Here is an 18,303-nt window from a genome sequence, read left to right as displayed (position 1 = left end):
CCAGTGCAGGGAACACAGGTTCAATCCTTTGTCAGGAAACTATGATCCCATATGCTCCGCAGTACAGCCTGGTCAGAAAAAAAAAAATTATTCCGGGGTATAACTAAGTGACATTTGTTTGACATCACCTTTGCCTGGGATATCATAGAACTCTCCATTTTCAAATTGAAAGTTTTTGTTTTTTCGTGTAAGTTCAGAAAAAGCCAGTTTGTCTACTTCTACACTGTTGTTTGCTCTCATGCAGAAGCTTCTATTTATTCTGCACTGGTTGGCCCTTCAGACTTTTGTCTCTTCTCTCTCATAATTTTTCTCACTTTTCCTGTGTTTAGGGAGAATTTCTTATTTATCTTCTGTCATTTGTGAGCTTTGATTATGGAGAGCACTAATGCCATTGTAATTTTAATTGATTAGACTTGTTTTTTAATTTCATTTCATTCTTATATAAGATTTCATTTTCATGAGAACAGCTTGTTTCAATGCAGTTTGTTAAGACATACCTTCTAATTAATGCTTGTTGAGAACATGAAGAGTATTTATAAACCTTTTAAAAATTTCTTACAGTAAGTTTATTTCATAGTAAAGCATAATTTCTCATTCTTAAAGAATCTTTTAATCAGCCTGTAGTTTCTTTTTTTTACTCATCATTCTCTCAGAGGCAAACTTAATGTTACCCACTTTGTTTTCCAAGACGAGGTGGGCTCTGTCATGAGTTAGCGTGAGTCTCTGCTCAGATCTTTGTGAGACGTCAATGCTCAGAAGGGGAGATGTTTAAGAAAAAAATACTGTGTAGGTGGCGAGGCAAGAGGAGCTAAGTTTTGAAATTGAATTGAGGAAGTCTGAGTTTTCTGACTTTGTTCATTTTTAAGATAGACTTGGTTTTTCAGGGTCCTTTGCCTTCCATTGCATTGCATTGGACTTCCCTTGTGGCTCAGCTGGTAAACAATCTTCTTGCAATGTGGGAGACCTGGGTTTGATCCCTGAGTTGGGAAGATCCCCTGGAGAAGGGAAAGGCTACCCACTCCAGTATCCTCGTCTGGAGAATTCCATGAAATGTATAGTCCATGGGGTTGCAAAGAGTCGGACACGACTGAGCGACTTTCACTTCACTTTCACTTTGCACTACATGTGACTTTTAGGATCAGTTTGTCAGTTTCTGCGGAGGACTCAGCTGTCAGTTTTGATAGGGATTGCATTAAACCTATAGATCAGTTTGGGGAGTAATGCCATCTTCAAAACATTAAGTCTTCCAATCCATGAACATAGGGTGTCTTTCCATTTGTTACAGTCTTTAATTTCCTTTGGAGTTTTGTAATTTTCATCATATAAATCTTAACGCTTCTTTTGTTAAATATTCTTAAAGTATTTTATTCTTTTGATGTCCTATTAGAGAGTTTTACAGAGCAAGCAGCATCTAGTGGGAGTTTGTTTGATCTGCCCTCCTCCCTTAACAGGTAAAGTTTAGCTTTATTCATAGTAGGTTCTCAAAATGGCTACTATTTCTATAAAGAAAATTGATAATACCTAACTAGAGCAAAAACTCCCAAATGTTCGAAGTATAGTTACTTGAAACTTCTTTAAAAGGTTTTTATCTGCTTGTATAACAATAATATATATTCATTGAAAAAGTTCCCTAAGGACATAAACCAGTGTACTAATTATAGTTTTCTCTGAATCACAGTTTTATGAGTGGTGTTTAGATTTTCCTTTTAGGTTTTCAGAGTCTTCTAATTTTTCTCTAATGACTGTCTTTGACTCATCAAGTCTTGCTATATTGAATAAAAATCGAGTATGTGGTTGGCATAGTTTCCCGAATTACTCCATTAAGTATCATGTCCTGAAGAAACAGTGTCCTCAGCATCTTATTTCTTTGTTTAGCATTCTTAAAACAGTAAAAGACTGCTTTTTCTGATTCTGACATTTATTTCACCTGGGTAAAAAAAAAAAGAGGGAAGATCTTTGACAGCATCGAACAGAAAAAAAAAAGACTCGGTATTATTCAAGAATCACATTTAATTTTTTATAATGAAAACAGCAAGTATGCCGAAATCCCATAATTGTTTTACAGGATTGCAAGCCAAGTAGCTGCTTTGGATCTTGGCTATAAGCCTGGGGTGGAAGCAATTCGGAAGAATCCTCCTAAAATGCTGTTTCTCCTGGGAGCAGATGGAGGTTGTATCACTCGACAGGATTTGCCAAAGGATTGTTTCATTGTTTATCAAGGTTAGTAGCATCTGTGACATTAGAAACAGAAGAGAATAGTACATTTTGTATATTAGAAACTGCATGGCAGTATATTTAGTGTAATAATATTTTCCATTTGAGAATTTCCCTATACGCTCACCAGTTTCAAAACAATATGTATTTTTATAGATTTTATATTTTTTAAAATAGGCTTTGTTACTTACATAGTTGCTTTGCTATTAAGAATTATCACCTTACATTATTTAATAACAAAGAATTGGAAGAAAGCTAATGCCCCCAGTAACAGTAATTTAAATTATGAAATATTATATAGCATTATTTTCAATTTTTCAACAAATATTTAGTGTGATTATATATTAAAGGGCTAGCACTTTTATATAAACTGTAAAAATTAAAAAATCATGAGTCCTTTGTTAAATTTTGCACTTTGTGCATGCGTGCTCATTCATGTCTGACTCTTTGCAACCCCATGGACTGTAGCCCGCCAGGCTTCTCTGTTCATGGGGATTCTCCAGACAAGAGTACTGTAGTGGGTTGCTATGCCCTCCTCCAGAAGATCTTCCCAACCCTGAGATTGAACCCAGGTCTCCTGCATTGCAGGCGGATTCTTTACCGCCTAAACCACCAGAGAAGCCCAAGAATACTGAGGATCTTTCCAACCCAGGAATTGAACTGGGGTGTCCTGCATTGCAGGTGGATTCTTTACCAGCTGAGCTACCAGGGAAACCTTGTTTTATACAGAAACAACACTAATTTATAATAAGCTTTTTATTGCCATGCCACATAAAAAGCATTATGTAATATTTTGTTTGATAAACTTAAACCAAAATGCATAAACTAAAATCCTGTCCTAATTCTATCCAGGGATAATCATTGAGATATTTTAGATATGCATGCTTCATACATATTTTTATACGTGTATAAAATTACGTAAATGAGATCAAAGTTTATGTATTGTTCTATAGCTTTCTTTTACTTAACCAAAGTTCCTTTTTTCTTCCAACACTTCAGTTACTGAGTGACAGTCTTTAGCATACTGTTTTCTGTAATCTTCTCTTCGTGCTCTTTTTAGTAGTATTCCTGTCATGCCCCGTCACACACTTCTTGTTCCTGCACCATTTCAGTTTACTTTACCGAATCTCAGTAGCAGACATCTGAGCATTTCCGCTTTGTAACCATCAAGTGAGATAATACACCTAGTTGCCCATTAGATGTGTGTGTGTGTGTGGTATTATGTATTTGTGTATTTGCAAAAATTGATCTGGTAAGATACATACCAAGGGCTTTAACAGTACCTTTTTTTGGAGAAGGGAGTTTAACTGTGGACCCAGTGGGCTTTAATTTTTATTCCATATACTCAATACTGTATTGTTTTAATTTTTTAACAATAAATTTTTAAACACTTCATAAAATAGAATTTTAACACTTATAAAAATGAAATTTTAAAAGGATATCTACGGTGTTCATGTTTAATATGTAATCAGTTTTGTGCTAAAATGTGGTTTGCCATTTTCTATCTTTTTCACAGGACATCATGGCGACGTCGGAGCTCCTATAGCTGATGTTATTCTCCCTGGCGCTGCTTACACAGAGAAGTCTGCTACTTACGTCAATACCGAGGGCCGAGCTCAGCAGACAAAAGTAGCAGTGACGCCTCCCGGCTTGGCAAGAGAAGACTGGAAAATTATAAGAGCCCTTTCTGAGGTATTTGTCCTTAGTGATGCTGCTAGTAGGATGTTTGACATGTTAGCTTGTCAGAATGATTTCCGGAGTCAAGGGGGACGCAAGTCTGAAATGCAGAGATGATTTAAACAATCTGTAGGAGAAACATGAGAAACCCCAAACAGGGGTTTGGGGAATTTCCTGGTGGTCCATTGGTTAGGACTCTGCGCTTTCACTGCCGAAGGCACTGGTTTAATCCCTGGTCAGAGAACTGAGATCCCACAAGCTGTGTGACTTGGCCAAAAACAAAAAGAAAATGGGAATTTGAAATTGGTGTTTTTTATTTTTGACTTGTCTTTTGCCTAAAAAGACTCAACTCTTATTATAAAAAGAAGCATCATATGAGATTTAAAGTAATAATATAGTTGTCCATAAACCTTGTATATGAGCAATAACAGGTTAGCTGAAATATTCAGATTAGCAAAGCATTTATTTCATAATCATTCTGTTTTCTAAAAATAAATTACTAATATGTTGACAGCTACTTATGAATTAGAAGAATATTCTAATATTCCTCACCCACTTGCTTAATATATATGCAAATGGACACCAGTATATTTTTCATACTAGTACTGCCTTATTTTACCATAGTTGCAATGATGTATTATTTGAAATTTATCAGTATTAATGCTTTGGAACCTGTTATGTTATAGATTGCAGGTATGACTCTTCCATATGATACTCTGGATCAAGTGAGAAACAGATTGGAAGAAGTCTCTCCTAATCTTGTTCGATATGATGATGTTGAAGGAGCTAATTATTTCCAGCAAGCAAGTGAGCTTTCCAAGGTAAAACCTTGTCTATTTGCAGTTTTCATAATAATGTATCCTCTGGTGTAGCAGTACTAGTTTTCAATACTATTATTGATCTCTTATTCCTTTTTTTGCAGCTAGTGAACCAACAGCTTCTTGCTGATCCACTTGTTCCACCTCAGCTAACAATAAAAGACTTCTACATGACAGGTATGCAGTTGTTAGCATGGCTGCCATAAATGGAAGGTGGGAAGGAATATCATCACCTAATTTAGTGTTACGATTCTCACCTGCTAGTGGTAGTATTTGATATGTCTAATCTCACAAGATTTTTCAAATATTGAACTAATATAACTATATATTCTGATTTTACTCTAATTTATTTTCTTTCTAATTTCTTTTCTAATGTAAGTAGAGTTGGAAAATCCAGTAAGAATTAGCAGATGTTAAATATAAACTTTTACTATTATATGTAGAATTACTATACAGCAATATGGGGATAATTTTCTGAGTGACAAAAAACTGAAGGTTTTTTCTGAGAATTACAGTAGAAGAATCAAAACACTAAAATGTGAAACATGTTAAATAGTGCTTCTGATATAAATTGTTAAGAATATTCTTAAGGAATGCAGACTAACCTACAGATTTTATAATACATGATAGAACATCTAGGTTATGAGGTAGTTGACAGACATTTAAAAATAATTTTCTGTCTAAAAGCAGATAGATATTTTTAAGTTTTTGGTACAGTTTGTATCCAAGATTGTTTTTAATAGGATTTTTAGTTGTATTGTAAAAGTTATGTTCATTGTAGAATACTTACCTAAGGCCACCATAACAAGGTAAAAACACTACCATCCCAGAAATAACTATGTTTAACATTTTGGCCCATCAACCAGGGATATACACATGTTTTTATTTAAATATAAATGAGATTATTCATTTACCCTGGGAGGGAGGATTTGTATGGCTTTATCAAAATATAATTCACATACCATAAAATTCACCCATAAAGTGTATGATTTATGGATTTTAGTACACTGTTCTGTAACCTTTTTTTCCATAACCATGTATATGTGTATTCTTTTCCTGTTGTTAATTCAACACTTTACTATAATATTCTTACTGATTGCATACTGGCCCTTTGTATGGCTATATATAATTATTTAATCATTCCTATGAGTACTTATTAAAACCATTTAGCTGTTACAGGGCTTATATTCTGAATTTATCAGTTGATTTTTACAATATTTATGTATTGTTACATAGACTTTTATAGTCCTTTTGTTGTTTGTTGTTCCTGAATATGCGCAATAGGAAGGTTTTACTGTGTGCCTCTGTTGAAGTTATATTATCAGAATGCACATTTTCTTGATATCTTTCAGATTCAATTAGCAGAGCCTCACAGACAATGGCTAAATGTGTCAAAGCTGTTACAGAGGGTGCCCATGCAGTAGAGGAACCATCCATATGCTGAAACATCTACTATGGCCCAGTTAATGGACAGTTATGTTGGCACGATCTCTTGAAGGTGTATCTCTTTCAAAAATAATCTTGATGTAATATTTAAGGTTCTACCATGCTTTATTTGAAAATGCTATTGCAATTATCAGAGAACTTTGAAGTTTCAAAACAATTATGTGTTGAATGTAAATGTTAAATAGTTTAATAAACCTTATATAGAGGACTTTTCATGTAAAAGCACTGATAATCTTTGTGACATAAAAAAGAAAGTCCTTAAAATATAAATTTTTTTATCTTCATTGCTCACTTATGCTTGTAAAGTGAATAAAATAAGAATAGCTTCCATTGCTCCTGTTCTATCCTAGTGCTAAAGAAAAGATTTAAGTATTCTGTCAAACTGGGTAAATAGAAAAAATATATATAATATAATCACACATCAGGTATGTATCTTGAACAACTCTAATAATAATCATAGTAATAATAGCTTAATGATTATTCAGGATTTTCTGTGTCCTAAGCAGTCTGGTTTTACATGCATCATCTCGTTTTGTCCTTGTTACATCCGTGTGAGATGGGTATTATCTCATATTACAGGTGAAGAAACTGAAGCCCAGAGATACTGGATAGTTTGCCTGAGTCCACAGCAAAAAAAGTCATAGAATCAAACCTGGTTCTCTGACTTCAAATTCATAGCCCATTGTTCTTAAGTGTTGGACATAATTTCCTCTCATTAATACAAATTCCATAGGTTGTTACCTCCAATAATTGGTATTGAGAAGCTTAATGGATAACACATTTTTCTGTTTTTTCTTACATCTGTTTATACAATATAATGTCATGGTGATTTATGTGATTTTTCTTCTTTGTATAATAGATAGCACACACATCCCTTGGAATGAGTGAGGTCTCAAGAAATATTTAGGTTTTCATTGATGTTCCATATTTATTATATTAACACCATCTGTAGTATTTAAGTCAACTAAATTACTCCAGTAATAAAAGACAAAACTAACAGCTTTCATAATTTTCAATTGTCCAAAAAAAAAAGTAAAAAAACTTACAATTAATCTAGGAGATGATCTAATGCTGTATTAATTTTTTTTGAAATCTTATGTTCAGAATCATTTGTTTTATAATCTTTATTCCTTTTGCTTTCACCAGAGATTTATTAGCCCAACTATAGGTCGCAATTTTACTGATATGAGAAAAGGTAAAATTTTTAGAATATAGTTTGTCATCTTCAAAAATTGCTCAGAATTTGTCACCCATAACAGCCTTTTCAGAATTATTTTATTCATTTCAGTCATAAAGTTGTGTACTTCGTTTTAAATTCTCAGTTGCCTGAAATATAACTTCTTACTAAAAGACTTTGAATTTAATACAAACTCCTTCTCTCTCTACCTTCTCTACTCCGTAGTCTGTTGCTGACCTCACAGGGGCAAACACTTTGGGTTTTTATTTTACACAGTACTCTTCAGTGATAGACTTCGTAGGATTCTTGGTGAGGGAATGTTGCATTCAGATGGAGAAATGGTGATATGACTAAGATGGTCCGGGATCCTAGGGCTGCCATCTGGGCAGCATGTGTTGAACTTGTAGTTTCATAAAGAATATTTTGTCTGGGCTAAGTAGTACTCATTAAAGTTGTTGGTTTTGCATAAAGTAAATATGAAAGTCTGTCCCATGAGCACCTATCAGTCACTTAATACAAAATATTAAAGTTGAAAAGTGAAAGTGTTAGTCACTCAGTGTGTTCGTCCCTTTGCTACCCCATGGACTGTATAGCCCGCCAGGCTCCTTTGTCCATGGAATTCTCCAGGCAAGAATACTGGAGTGGGTAGCATTCCCTTCTCCCCTCTCTCACATTTGCAAGCAAATTCTTTACCATCTGAGCCACCAGGGAAGAGCCCATATTAAGGTTATCATGAGCATAAACATTGAAGATGGTTGCAAGACTTTCTGAAGAATGGATCCAGATAGAAGAAAAATAGATAAGAAGAATAACACTGTTGATGGAATTTTATTCTAAGCAATGAGGGAGTCAACAATGAGAAAACTGCAAAGAATCAAGGCCAAGTCCTTTTAGGTGAAGATGGCAATCTGGAAAGACCCTGGAATAATACCATTTAGAGAAGACCACTAATATGTGCCATTAGAGCTTTAAGTACATTATGTCTAGTTAAAGCCATGCTGACAATCGGTATTAAGACCCAAGAAATATCAAATTACTTGCCCATTTTTACCCAGTTAAAGACTATAAAGGCAAGAATGTTTAACTAGAGATATTTTTACTGTTCCATTTTGCCTCAAAAAATGTTATGGGCAATTAGTAGAATAGATACACAGGAGAAATCTTAAAAGCCTTAACTCCATACAGAATGCCCCTCAAATTTATTGTGAATTGTATTATAATGAATACATTAATAAAAAGCATTAATAATACTCAGTATGCAATAATTTACTATTGTTTTTTGCTGAGTTATTTAAACACCATTTCTTGCCAGGTCAGATAGATCTTGTTCAACTTTGGAAATGTTACTTAGGAAAATGGAAGATTGTTTCATCATCTGTAAAATGACAAAAATTCTAATGATTATACCTACTTTGAACCTCACAGTGTTGTAATGAGGATTAAGTTAGAAAGCCTCTAAAACTTTCTTAGGCTATTTCTTGACATATAGTAAATGTTCACTGTGGTTAATAACTGAGAACCATCATAGGGAAAGGCTGTGTTCAAAATTTTGCTAAGTTTCAGGAAGTTGCAGCTAACCATCCATGGGAGTCCTTAAAGTCCCCATTCTAAGTGAACCGAGAGAAAAACAATTCTGTCAAGTGTGAGGGAAAGCCAAGCCTAATATAACCTCTAGCTTCTGTTTTCCTAAAGAAAACTATTTAATTCAAAAGAATTGAATGACTTATCCAAGGTCAATCCAGTCAACAGAATACTGCTACTACAAACTGTCCACCAAGGTTGTGAAGATTATAATTTATTATGCAGAATTCTGCAGATTTTGATGGAATTTTTGTTAGAATAAGACTTACTGAATCTGTTGAATTCTAACCCTTAAAAGAGATTACTCTGAAAGCAAAAAGATAAAGCAGTGCTATCAGAAGAGGGAAAACTATATGCTGATAGAAAGGGAACAGGAGGAGTGTGAGAGCTATTGATGTGCATAAAAGGGGACAGGAGGATTTTTTTGCTGGCAAAGCCTTTGGCTAATATAAACTGTCAGCTTTATTGTTACTGAAACAAATTAACTCCACCATGATTCAAGTTCCCAAGGAGAGAAGAACTGAGGCAACTTAGCAACCAAAACAGTGGTAAGAGGTAAGGTTTGTTTTGTTTTGTTTTAAATGTTAACAGTGTCATTCATGACCACTGTTAAAATGTCACTAGCAAAATCATTACAAACGCCTGTTACCAAAGGCCCAGTGTGGCTGGGAAAGAGTCCAAGCAGAAATAAATGATACGCATGACAGTTTTTTAGGACATTTTGTAAGGCTAATCCTACCTTATAGCTAGACCATAGGTTTGTGAGTGACCCAACTTTTGGAAACAAGTACTCATGAAAAAAATCAACCTTGATAAAGACTTTTTGAAATCAAAAAGATTAAAGATTTAATTATCTGAAACTGATCTTCAGACTGTGATTGATGTTCAGAATCTTTGACATCTGTATAGTTTTTAAAATAAAATGAAAAATATTTGTGGGCATTGAAAAATAGGGTGAAATGCATGGTCTAGGACTAGTGATTATAATATTTAACTTGAATTGGTTTGTAAAGAGATCATAAGATGAATAACAGTTTCTTTCTTGAAAGAAAGTGAAAGTGAAGCATGAACTGCAGCCCTCAAGGACCCTCTGTCCATGGGATTCTCCAGGCAAGAATATTGGAGTGGGTTGTCATTTCCTTCTGTAGGGTATCTTCCCTACCCAGGGATTAACCAGGGTCTTCCGTGTTGCAGATGGATTTGTTTACTTCTGAGCCATTTCCTTCTTAGACATGTATTTTCAAATCTGGAAAGGACTATAGGAAAAAATCTAGCATTACACGTGTGTTTGATAATTATGGAATTGGAGGCCAAAGAATAAGGGTAAATTAGAGGTTTTGCGATTTGAACCAGCCCTCTGATTCCTGGTTCAATGACATCTCAATTCAGCTCCAACATTTATTTAGCATTTGCAGAGTATCCTCTGTGTGAGGTGTAATAAGTACTATGAGTACAAGAGACATATATATATTTTTACTGTATGTATTGTGAGCATACATACATGTTTATTATGTGTGAAAAGTATCTTAGATGCAACTACCTCAGGGTAGTTGAACTAGTCTGAGGAAACAGCTTAAAGAAAAGGATTGTCAGGACTTCCCTGATGGTTCAATGGTTAAGACTCTGTGCTTCCACTACAGGGGTTGCAAGTTTGATCCCTGGTCAGGGAACTAAGCCTGCATGCCATATGGCAAAAAAAGAAGACAGTACAGTTTTATCACTTGAATATTTGAAGATTTTGACAATAAGAATATATTGCTTTTATTATTTTTAAAAACATATAAATGAAGAATGGCAAAACAAAACTTAAGTTGATGAAAGCTAAAAATAGGATACAAAATTGTATGCATTCTCTGTGTGCTTGGCAGCCTCTAAGACGGCCCCACTGATCCCTGCCTCCTGGGATTCCCTCCCCTTTGTCGTCATCTCTCCTTGAGTGTGGGCCAGACTTCCTGATTCACTTCTAATGAGTAGGGATGTTTGTGCTGAGATTAGGTTTTGTGTTTTTTTTTTAAACTTAATCTGCAATTTCGGTCTGGGGTTTGCTCTGATTCTCTCCCTCTCAGATCACTACCTGCCATGTTGGAGGATACTTAGCCTACAGAGAGATCTCGTGTGGTAAGGAAGAGGACTTCCAGCCACCATTTGTAAGTGAGCCGAATCTTGGCTGCCAATTGAGATGACTGCAGCCCTAGCCAACAGTTTAATTGCAACCCCATACATTTCTGGATTCCTGACACAGAAATTATGAGCTAATAAATAGTTGTTGTTTTGAACCATTAAATTTTATGTTATTTTGTTATGTAGAAATAGTACAGGGATTTCCGTGGTGGTTAATAGAATCCACCTTGCAACGCAGGGGACTTGGGTTCTATCCCTGGTTGGGGAACTAAGACCCCACATGCTGTGGGGCACCTAAGACCACGTGCTAAAGAGCCCATGAGAGTCAACACAGCCAAATAAATGAATGTTAAGAAAAAAAAAAAATAGCTAGTACACAATGATTACATCTAGGCAAAACCTGCAGCTGCTGCTGATGCTAAGTCGCTTTAGTCGTGTCTGACTCTGTGCGACCCCATAGACCGCAGCCCACCAGTCTCCCCTGTCCCTGGGATTCTCCAGGCAAGAACACAAATGGGTTGCCATTTCCTTCTCCAATGCTTGAAAGTGAAAGTGAAGTCACTCAGTCGTGTCTGACTCTTAGTGACCCCATGGACTGCAGCCCACCAGGCTCCTCCGTTGATGGGATTTTCCAGGCAAGACTACTGGAGTGGGGTGCCATTGCCTTCTCCGAGGCAAAGCCTAGGGTGACCCAAATCTAATAACTGACTTGTGGCCATCTAGACCTCAGTTCAGTTCAATTGCTCAGTCATGTCTGACTCTTTGCGACCCCATGAATTGCAGCATTCCAGGCCTCCCTATCCATCACCAACTCCCAGAGTTCACTCAGACTCACATCCATTGAGTCAGTGATGCCATCCAGCCATCTCATCCTCTGTCGTCCCCTTCTCCTCCTGCCCCCAATCCCTCCCAGCATCAGAGTCTTTTCCAATGAGTCAACTCCGCATGAGGTGGCCAAAGTACTGGAGTTTCAGCTTTAGCATCATTCCTTCCAAAGAAATCCCAGGGCTGATCTCCTTCAGAATGGACTGGTTGGATCTCCTTGCAGTCCAAGGGACTCTGAAGAGTCTTCTCCAACACCACAGTTCAAAAGCATCAATTCTTCACAGCTTTCTTCACAGTTCAACTCTCACATCCATACATGACCACTGGAAAAACCATTGCCTTGACTAGACAGACCTTTGTTGGCAAAGTAATGTCTCTGCTTTTCATCTAGACCTGCTGCTGCTGCTGCTAAGTTGCTTCAGTCGTGTCCGACCCTGTGCAGTCCCATAGAAGGCAGCCCACCAGGCTCCCCCGTCCCTGGGATTCTCCAGGCAAGAACACTGGAGTGGGTTGCCATTTCCTTCTCCAATGCATGAAAGTGAAAAGTGAAAGTGAAGTCGCTCAGTCATGTCCGACTCAGTGATCTCATGGACTGCAGCCTACCAGGTTCCTCCGTCCATGGGATTTTCCAGGCAAGAGTACTGGAGTGGGTTGCCATTGCCTTCTCCATCTAGACCTAGCAGAGGACAAATGTGAAGGGCTCTTTTAGCGTCCAGGTTTTCTATGGGCCTGTCTGAGGCTGTCATTGGCCCTGCATTGCAGTTTTTGCCCTCTGCCCACTTCTGCCTTCTTCCCCTTCTTTACAGGTGTTGATCCCCATGGAACTATTTAATGAGTGTTTTGCACATTGAATTCTGCACACTATATGCTCCCTGGGGAATTCAGTCTGTGATGGCCTTCTGGAATGTCTGTGGATCCTACATAACTGCTTCAATTATCACTATATCTCAGTCAACAAGAAGCAGTGAGGGAGGGCAAGTGGAGGACCAGCACTAACATTTTATTGACATGACTTGGAAATTGCATCACTTCCACTCACACACCACAGGCAAGACTCATTACCACACTCACCTGCAAGAGCAGACGCTGGAAAATACAGCCTTTAGCCCAACAGCCATTTTTTCAACTAAAATAGATTCCAAGAAATGTTCCAGTTATCTTTTGCTGTATAACAAACCACCCCAAAACTTAGTGGTGTAAAACAACAATCTTTTATTATACTCATGAGATTCAATAGGTCCAAAATGTAGAAAGGGCACAGCAAGATGGAACCTCAGCTGGGTGACTAGAGTACTGGGGAATGACTCAAAGAGCTAGGGGCTAGAGAAGCTCTGGCTGAAGCACCTCAAATCCCCAGATAGCATCTTCACTTACATGCTTGGCTCCTGGGCTGGAATGGTGGAAAGACAGGTTCACAGGGGGTTATCTTCCAGAGCATTCAGCACGACAGTCCCAGGACAGATGTACTCACAGGGTGGTTCAGGGTTCCAAGAACCATAGTGTTCCTAGAGGCCAAGGAGAAAGATGCAAGGCTTTTTATGACAACTTCGGAAACTATAGCATCACTTAACTATGCTTTACTGGTCAAGCCAGTCTTGGAGCCCACCCAGGTTCAAAGGAAGAAAGCATACACCCCATCTCTTGAGAGGAGGAGGGTCAAATGATTAAAACAACCAGAAGAATAGACATAGGAGACAAGCCCTATGATACCTACTGCAGTAGTGAAGAAGGAGATACTCAGGAAAAAAAGACTGTATGGATTATAAAGTGAAGCTTCTATAACATACCAATTAATCTATACCTGTTTTCTCATTAGTTAACTGCTTTTGTATCCAGTATAGAGGTGGTAAGTCTCCTGTCATACATAAGATAGAATGAAGACCCTTTCCTTTGGCTCAAATTCTTTAAGCTTTTAAATATAACCCAAGAACATTGGCACCTGTAACCAAGATGCTTTTGGGGGGCATAAAGGCTATTTATAGGAGGAAATGAGCCTTTGTGAGTTTCCTCACAGATTGTCCAGTCTGGGTTGCTATAGATTGGGTAAGTACTAGGCCAGATGGAGTAATGTTCCTCAAGTAATAGATTTAATATCACAGTCTGAGTCCAATAGTAGAACCCAAAGTGTAGTTTTTCAGTATCTTCTATTCCATTTCCACTTTACAGGATTTACTATATTCTTCAGTAGGGTAAGTAACCTCCCTGCCAGAAAATGTACTGTAATTAATATAAATTATTTTCTGAATTAAAAAAAAAAAAAAGTGGCAAATCATGAGGACAAACTAGGACAAGAACCGAGTCTATGGAGATCTTCCAACTCTTTGAAGACTTGGGGATTTTCCTCATGTTCTGAGGGTTAGGGTGACCTTGTCCCATTGTTCTAGAACAGAAGCAATCTACTTTGCTGCTGGGAAGCCCTGGGATAATGTTGGAAATCTAAAAGGAGCAGTAAAGCACGATTAAATTTCATTAATCTCAATTTCCCCTGCCAAGAAAAATAAAACGCAAATTTTTTTTGCCTGTTTCTGCTTTTTTTTTTTTAAACTGAGGCAACCTGTTTTTTTTTTTTCCAATTGGAGTATACTTGCTCTACAATATTGTGTTAGTTTCTGCTGTACAGCAAAGTACATATATAGAATCAGCTATATGTTTACATATAAACCCTCTGGATTTCCTTTCCATTTAGGTCACCACAGAGCATTGATTAGAGTTCCCTGTGCTATATAGTCAATTCTCATTAGTTATCTATTTTATACATAGCAGTGTATATATGTCAATTCCAATTTCCCAATCCATCCCCTCCTCCAGGAACCTGGACTTTATACTGAGATATATTGTTACATGGATAAAGTTAAATCATAATAGAGCCTTCTGGTAGGTCCCCCAAACTACAGTTCCCATAAAACATAAAGTGGAAATTTATGGTTTGCTTAGTACTTGGCACTAAACAGCTACACCCCTTCATGAGATGGGGCTTGTTTTGTATCTGCAAGCTGGGAGGGAATGAGGAGGGAGGGGCAGCAGCATTTTCTTGGGAGTTTGGGGTTGTTCCTCAGTAACTGTGTCTGCGTCTTTACCCCGTGACCTCTGTGCTCTCCTTGCTTACCCTTCGCTTTCTAGTTAAATGCATGTGTCTATTTCTCCAAGCCTTTTTGTTCCATGAGAGGTAGGATGCGCCCCTGACCCCTTTCACGAATGTTCTTAGCTAATACTTTTGTATTGTTCCCAGTCATATATGAAGTGCGTTTTCTACAGGTTCACACTTGTTGTCATCTCATGCATTCTGTACCTTTCCTTCATTTTGACTCAACATATAAAATACAGTGCCCTTTGGTAAAACTGGAACAATTCTTATCCAAAACTAGAATATTAGGACAATTATTTTATAAGGGAGTGTTTTTAGGAAATGGTGGTATTCTGTACAAATCTATTGATTGCCAGAAAAGAGATACCTGATGTTTTAAAATAACCTGTTTGATCCTGAGAGTCCACATCTTAGATCTTTTTGATTGGAATTGGTTCTTCCATTTCATGTTTTGTGGTTTAATCGATTAAGTCTCTTGCAAGAAAAGCGATTTTCAGAAGGGAAATGAAAACCACCCTAAAAGGGGGCAGAGATCTTTCTGCTAGACAAACTACCAAGAAATTATTAGGAACTAATATGTTTCTAATACACCAACCTGCTATTATCATTACTAACTTACAATTAAGGCTACTAGGCAAGGACTGGGCCTGCTCAGTGTTTTTCCCCAGGAAGTACCCAGTGTGCTCTTACATTTGAACATTGTGATGTTAACTAGGATTACTACGTATAATCCTCAAGACTGAATGGACCAAATCAACTGCTCACCCCTGGAAATAACACTTCACTTTTCCTAGGCACCAAGACACTGATTAGGGCTCTGGGCAAGGAATTTCCCTAAATCAGCCCTGCAGCCCAGGAAGTCATTCCTTCTCCCTGGTGAGTATCTGCCTCCCAGAGAGCAGGGTTAACTCACCTCTGACTCAGCATGCTTATACACAATAAACAGTTGAGAAAATATTGTCTGCTAGAGTTCGGGATGCAGTAGAACATCTGGATGCAGGATGTATATATATGTGTATACATATATACATATATGGAGAAGGCAATGGTACCCCACTCCAGTACTCTTGCCTGGAAAATCCCATGGATGGAGGAGTCTAGTAGGCTGCAGTCCATGGGGTCGCTAAGAGTCGGACACGACTGAGCGACTTCACTTTCACTTTCATGCATTGGAGAAGGAAATGGCAACCCACTCCAGTGTTCTTGCCTGGAGAATCCCAGGGACGGGGGAGCCTGGTGGGCTGCCGTCTATGGAGTCGCACAGAGTCTGACACGACCAAAGTGACTTAGCAGCATACTGTGTGTGTATATATATATATATATGTATATCTAGTGAACCAAAAGATACCAGATCCCAGTTTCCTGTGGGGCCCATAATTCTTCCCTGGTCTCTTAACTCCCTTGAACCCACCCACCAAAGTAATACCTCAAAAGCTCTGACTGCTCATTTGCACCAACATGGAGGGACCTACAGATGATCATACTAAGTAAAGTACTCACTTAGTATGTACTTACTTAGTATTGTCTTTTCTCTGAGAGAAAAGAGAAAGACAAATATCATATGATATCCCTGATATGGGGAATCTAAAAAATAGTACAGGACTTACCTGGTGGCACAGTGGATAAGAATCCACCTGCTAATGCAGGGGACATGGGTTTGATCCCTGGTCCAGGAAGATTGCACATGCCTTGGAGCGGCTAAGCCTGTGTGCCAGAACTACTGAGCCCAAGTTCTAGAGCCCCCGAGGCACAATTACTGAGCATGTGTGCAGCAACTACTGAAGCCTGCATGCCTAGAGCCTGTGTTCTGTAACAAGAGAAGCCACCAAAAGGAGCAGCCCACACACCACAATGAAGAGTAGCCCAGCTCACCACAATTAGAGAAACCCGAGCAAAGCAGTGATCCAGCACAGCCAAAAGTAAATAAAAAATAGTACAAATAAAATTATTTACAAAACAGAAACAGACTCACAGACATAGTAAACAAACTTAAGGTTACCAAAGGGGAGGGGGTAGGGAGGGATAAATTGGGTGTAGGGAATTAACAGATGCACACTACTATTTGTAAAACAGATAACAAAGATTCATAGCACAGGGAACTATATTCAATATCTTGTAGTAAACCATAATGGAAAAGAATTTTTAGAAAATAGTATAGATATATACAGAAGAAGTGGCAAGAAGTCACAGAAGAACTATACAAAAAAGATCTTCACAACCCAGATAATCCCGATGGTGTGATCACTCGCCTAGAGCCAGACATCCTTGAATGTGAAGTCAAGTGGGCCTTAGAAAGCATCACTACGAACAAAGCTAGTGGAGGTGATGGAATTGCAGTTGAGCTATTTCAAATCCTAAAAGATGATGCTGTGAAAGTGCTGCACTCAAGAGTCAGATAGGACTAAAGTGACTTCACATGTAAGCATGCAAACTATTCCAACCATCTCTGGCCATTTGAGCTACCTGATCATCAACAGAAGCATAGAACAGTGATGAGCTGTTCTCACTAAGCCCCATCCCAATTCCTGACACACAAAATCCTGAATATAATAAATGCTGTTTAATACCTATGAAAGTGCTGCACTCAATATGCCAGCAAATTTGGAAAACTCAGCAGTGGCCACAGGACTGGAAAAGGTCAGTTTTCATTCCAATCCCAAAGAAAGGCAATGCCAAAGAATGCTCAAACTACCGCACAATTGTACTCATCTCACATGCTAGTAAAGTAATGCTCAAAATTCTCCAAGTCAGGCTTCAGCAATATGTGAACTGTGAACTTCCAGATGTTCAAGCTGGTTTTAGAAAGGACGGAGAACCAGAGATCAAATTGCCAACATCCGCTGGATCATCAAAAATGCAAGAGAGTTCCAGAAAAACACCTATTTCTGCTTTATTGACTATGCCAAAGCCTTTGACTGTGTGGCTCACAATAAACTGTGGGAAATTCTTAAAGAAATGGAAATACCAGACCACCTGACCTGCCTCTTGAGAAATCTGTATGCAGGTCAGGAAACAACAGTTAGAACTGGACATGGAACAACAGACTGGTTCCAAATGGGAAAAGGAGTACGTCAAGGCTGTATATTGTCGCCCTGCTTATTTAACTTTTATGCAGAGTATATAAGTTAATATATACTTAACTTATGGAGAAGGCGATGGCACCCCACTCCAGTACTCTTGCTTGGAAAATCCCATGGACGGAGGGGCCTGGTAGGCTGCAGTCCATGGTGTCGAGAAGAGTCGGACACGACTAAGCGACTTCACTTTCACTTTTCACTTTCATGCATTGGAGAAGGAAATGGCAACCCACTGCAGTGTTCTTGCCTGGAGAATCTCAGGGACAGGGGGGCCTCATGGGC

General features: G+C 38.1%; 1 protein-coding gene and 1 long non-coding RNA gene across 4 annotated transcripts in view; one reads left to right on the top strand and one right to left on the bottom strand.

The window, feature by feature from the left end:
• NDUFS1 (NADH:ubiquinone oxidoreductase core subunit S1) overlaps nt 1-7,884 on the top strand; it is a 30,155-nt gene extending 22,271 nt beyond the window's left edge. For all 3 annotated transcript variants that reach the window (XM_061382444.1, XM_061382438.1, XM_061382451.1), the window contains exons 15-19: nt 2,066-2,220; nt 3,731-3,906; nt 4,578-4,712; nt 4,814-4,886; nt 6,062-7,884. In XM_061382444.1, coding sequence (XP_061238428.1) covers nt 2,066-2,220; nt 3,731-3,906; nt 4,578-4,712; nt 4,814-4,886; nt 6,062-6,153 — 631 coding nt within the window. In that variant the 3' untranslated portion in view covers nt 6,154-7,884. The remainder of the gene's footprint in view (nt 1-2,065; nt 2,221-3,730; nt 3,907-4,577; nt 4,713-4,813; nt 4,887-6,061) is intronic.
• LOC133227713 (uncharacterized) overlaps nt 1,991-18,303 on the bottom strand; it is a 28,710-nt gene continuing 12,397 nt past the window's right edge. The window contains exons 3-4 of the long non-coding RNA XR_009729917.1: nt 13,234-13,364; nt 1,991-2,231 (exon numbers count right to left, since the gene is read on the bottom strand). This is a non-coding gene — a long non-coding RNA (uncharacterized LOC133227713). The remainder of the gene's footprint in view (nt 2,232-13,233; nt 13,365-18,303) is intronic.

Source organism: Bos javanicus, chromosome 2 (genome assembly GCF_032452875.1).
Source record: "Bos javanicus breed banteng chromosome 2, ARS-OSU_banteng_1.0, whole genome shotgun sequence".
Lineage (NCBI taxonomy): Eukaryota > Metazoa > Chordata > Mammalia > Artiodactyla > Bovidae > Bos > Bos javanicus.
The sequence above is the reverse complement of the archived record's forward strand: the minus strand, read 5'-3'. Positions and strand labels throughout refer to the sequence as shown.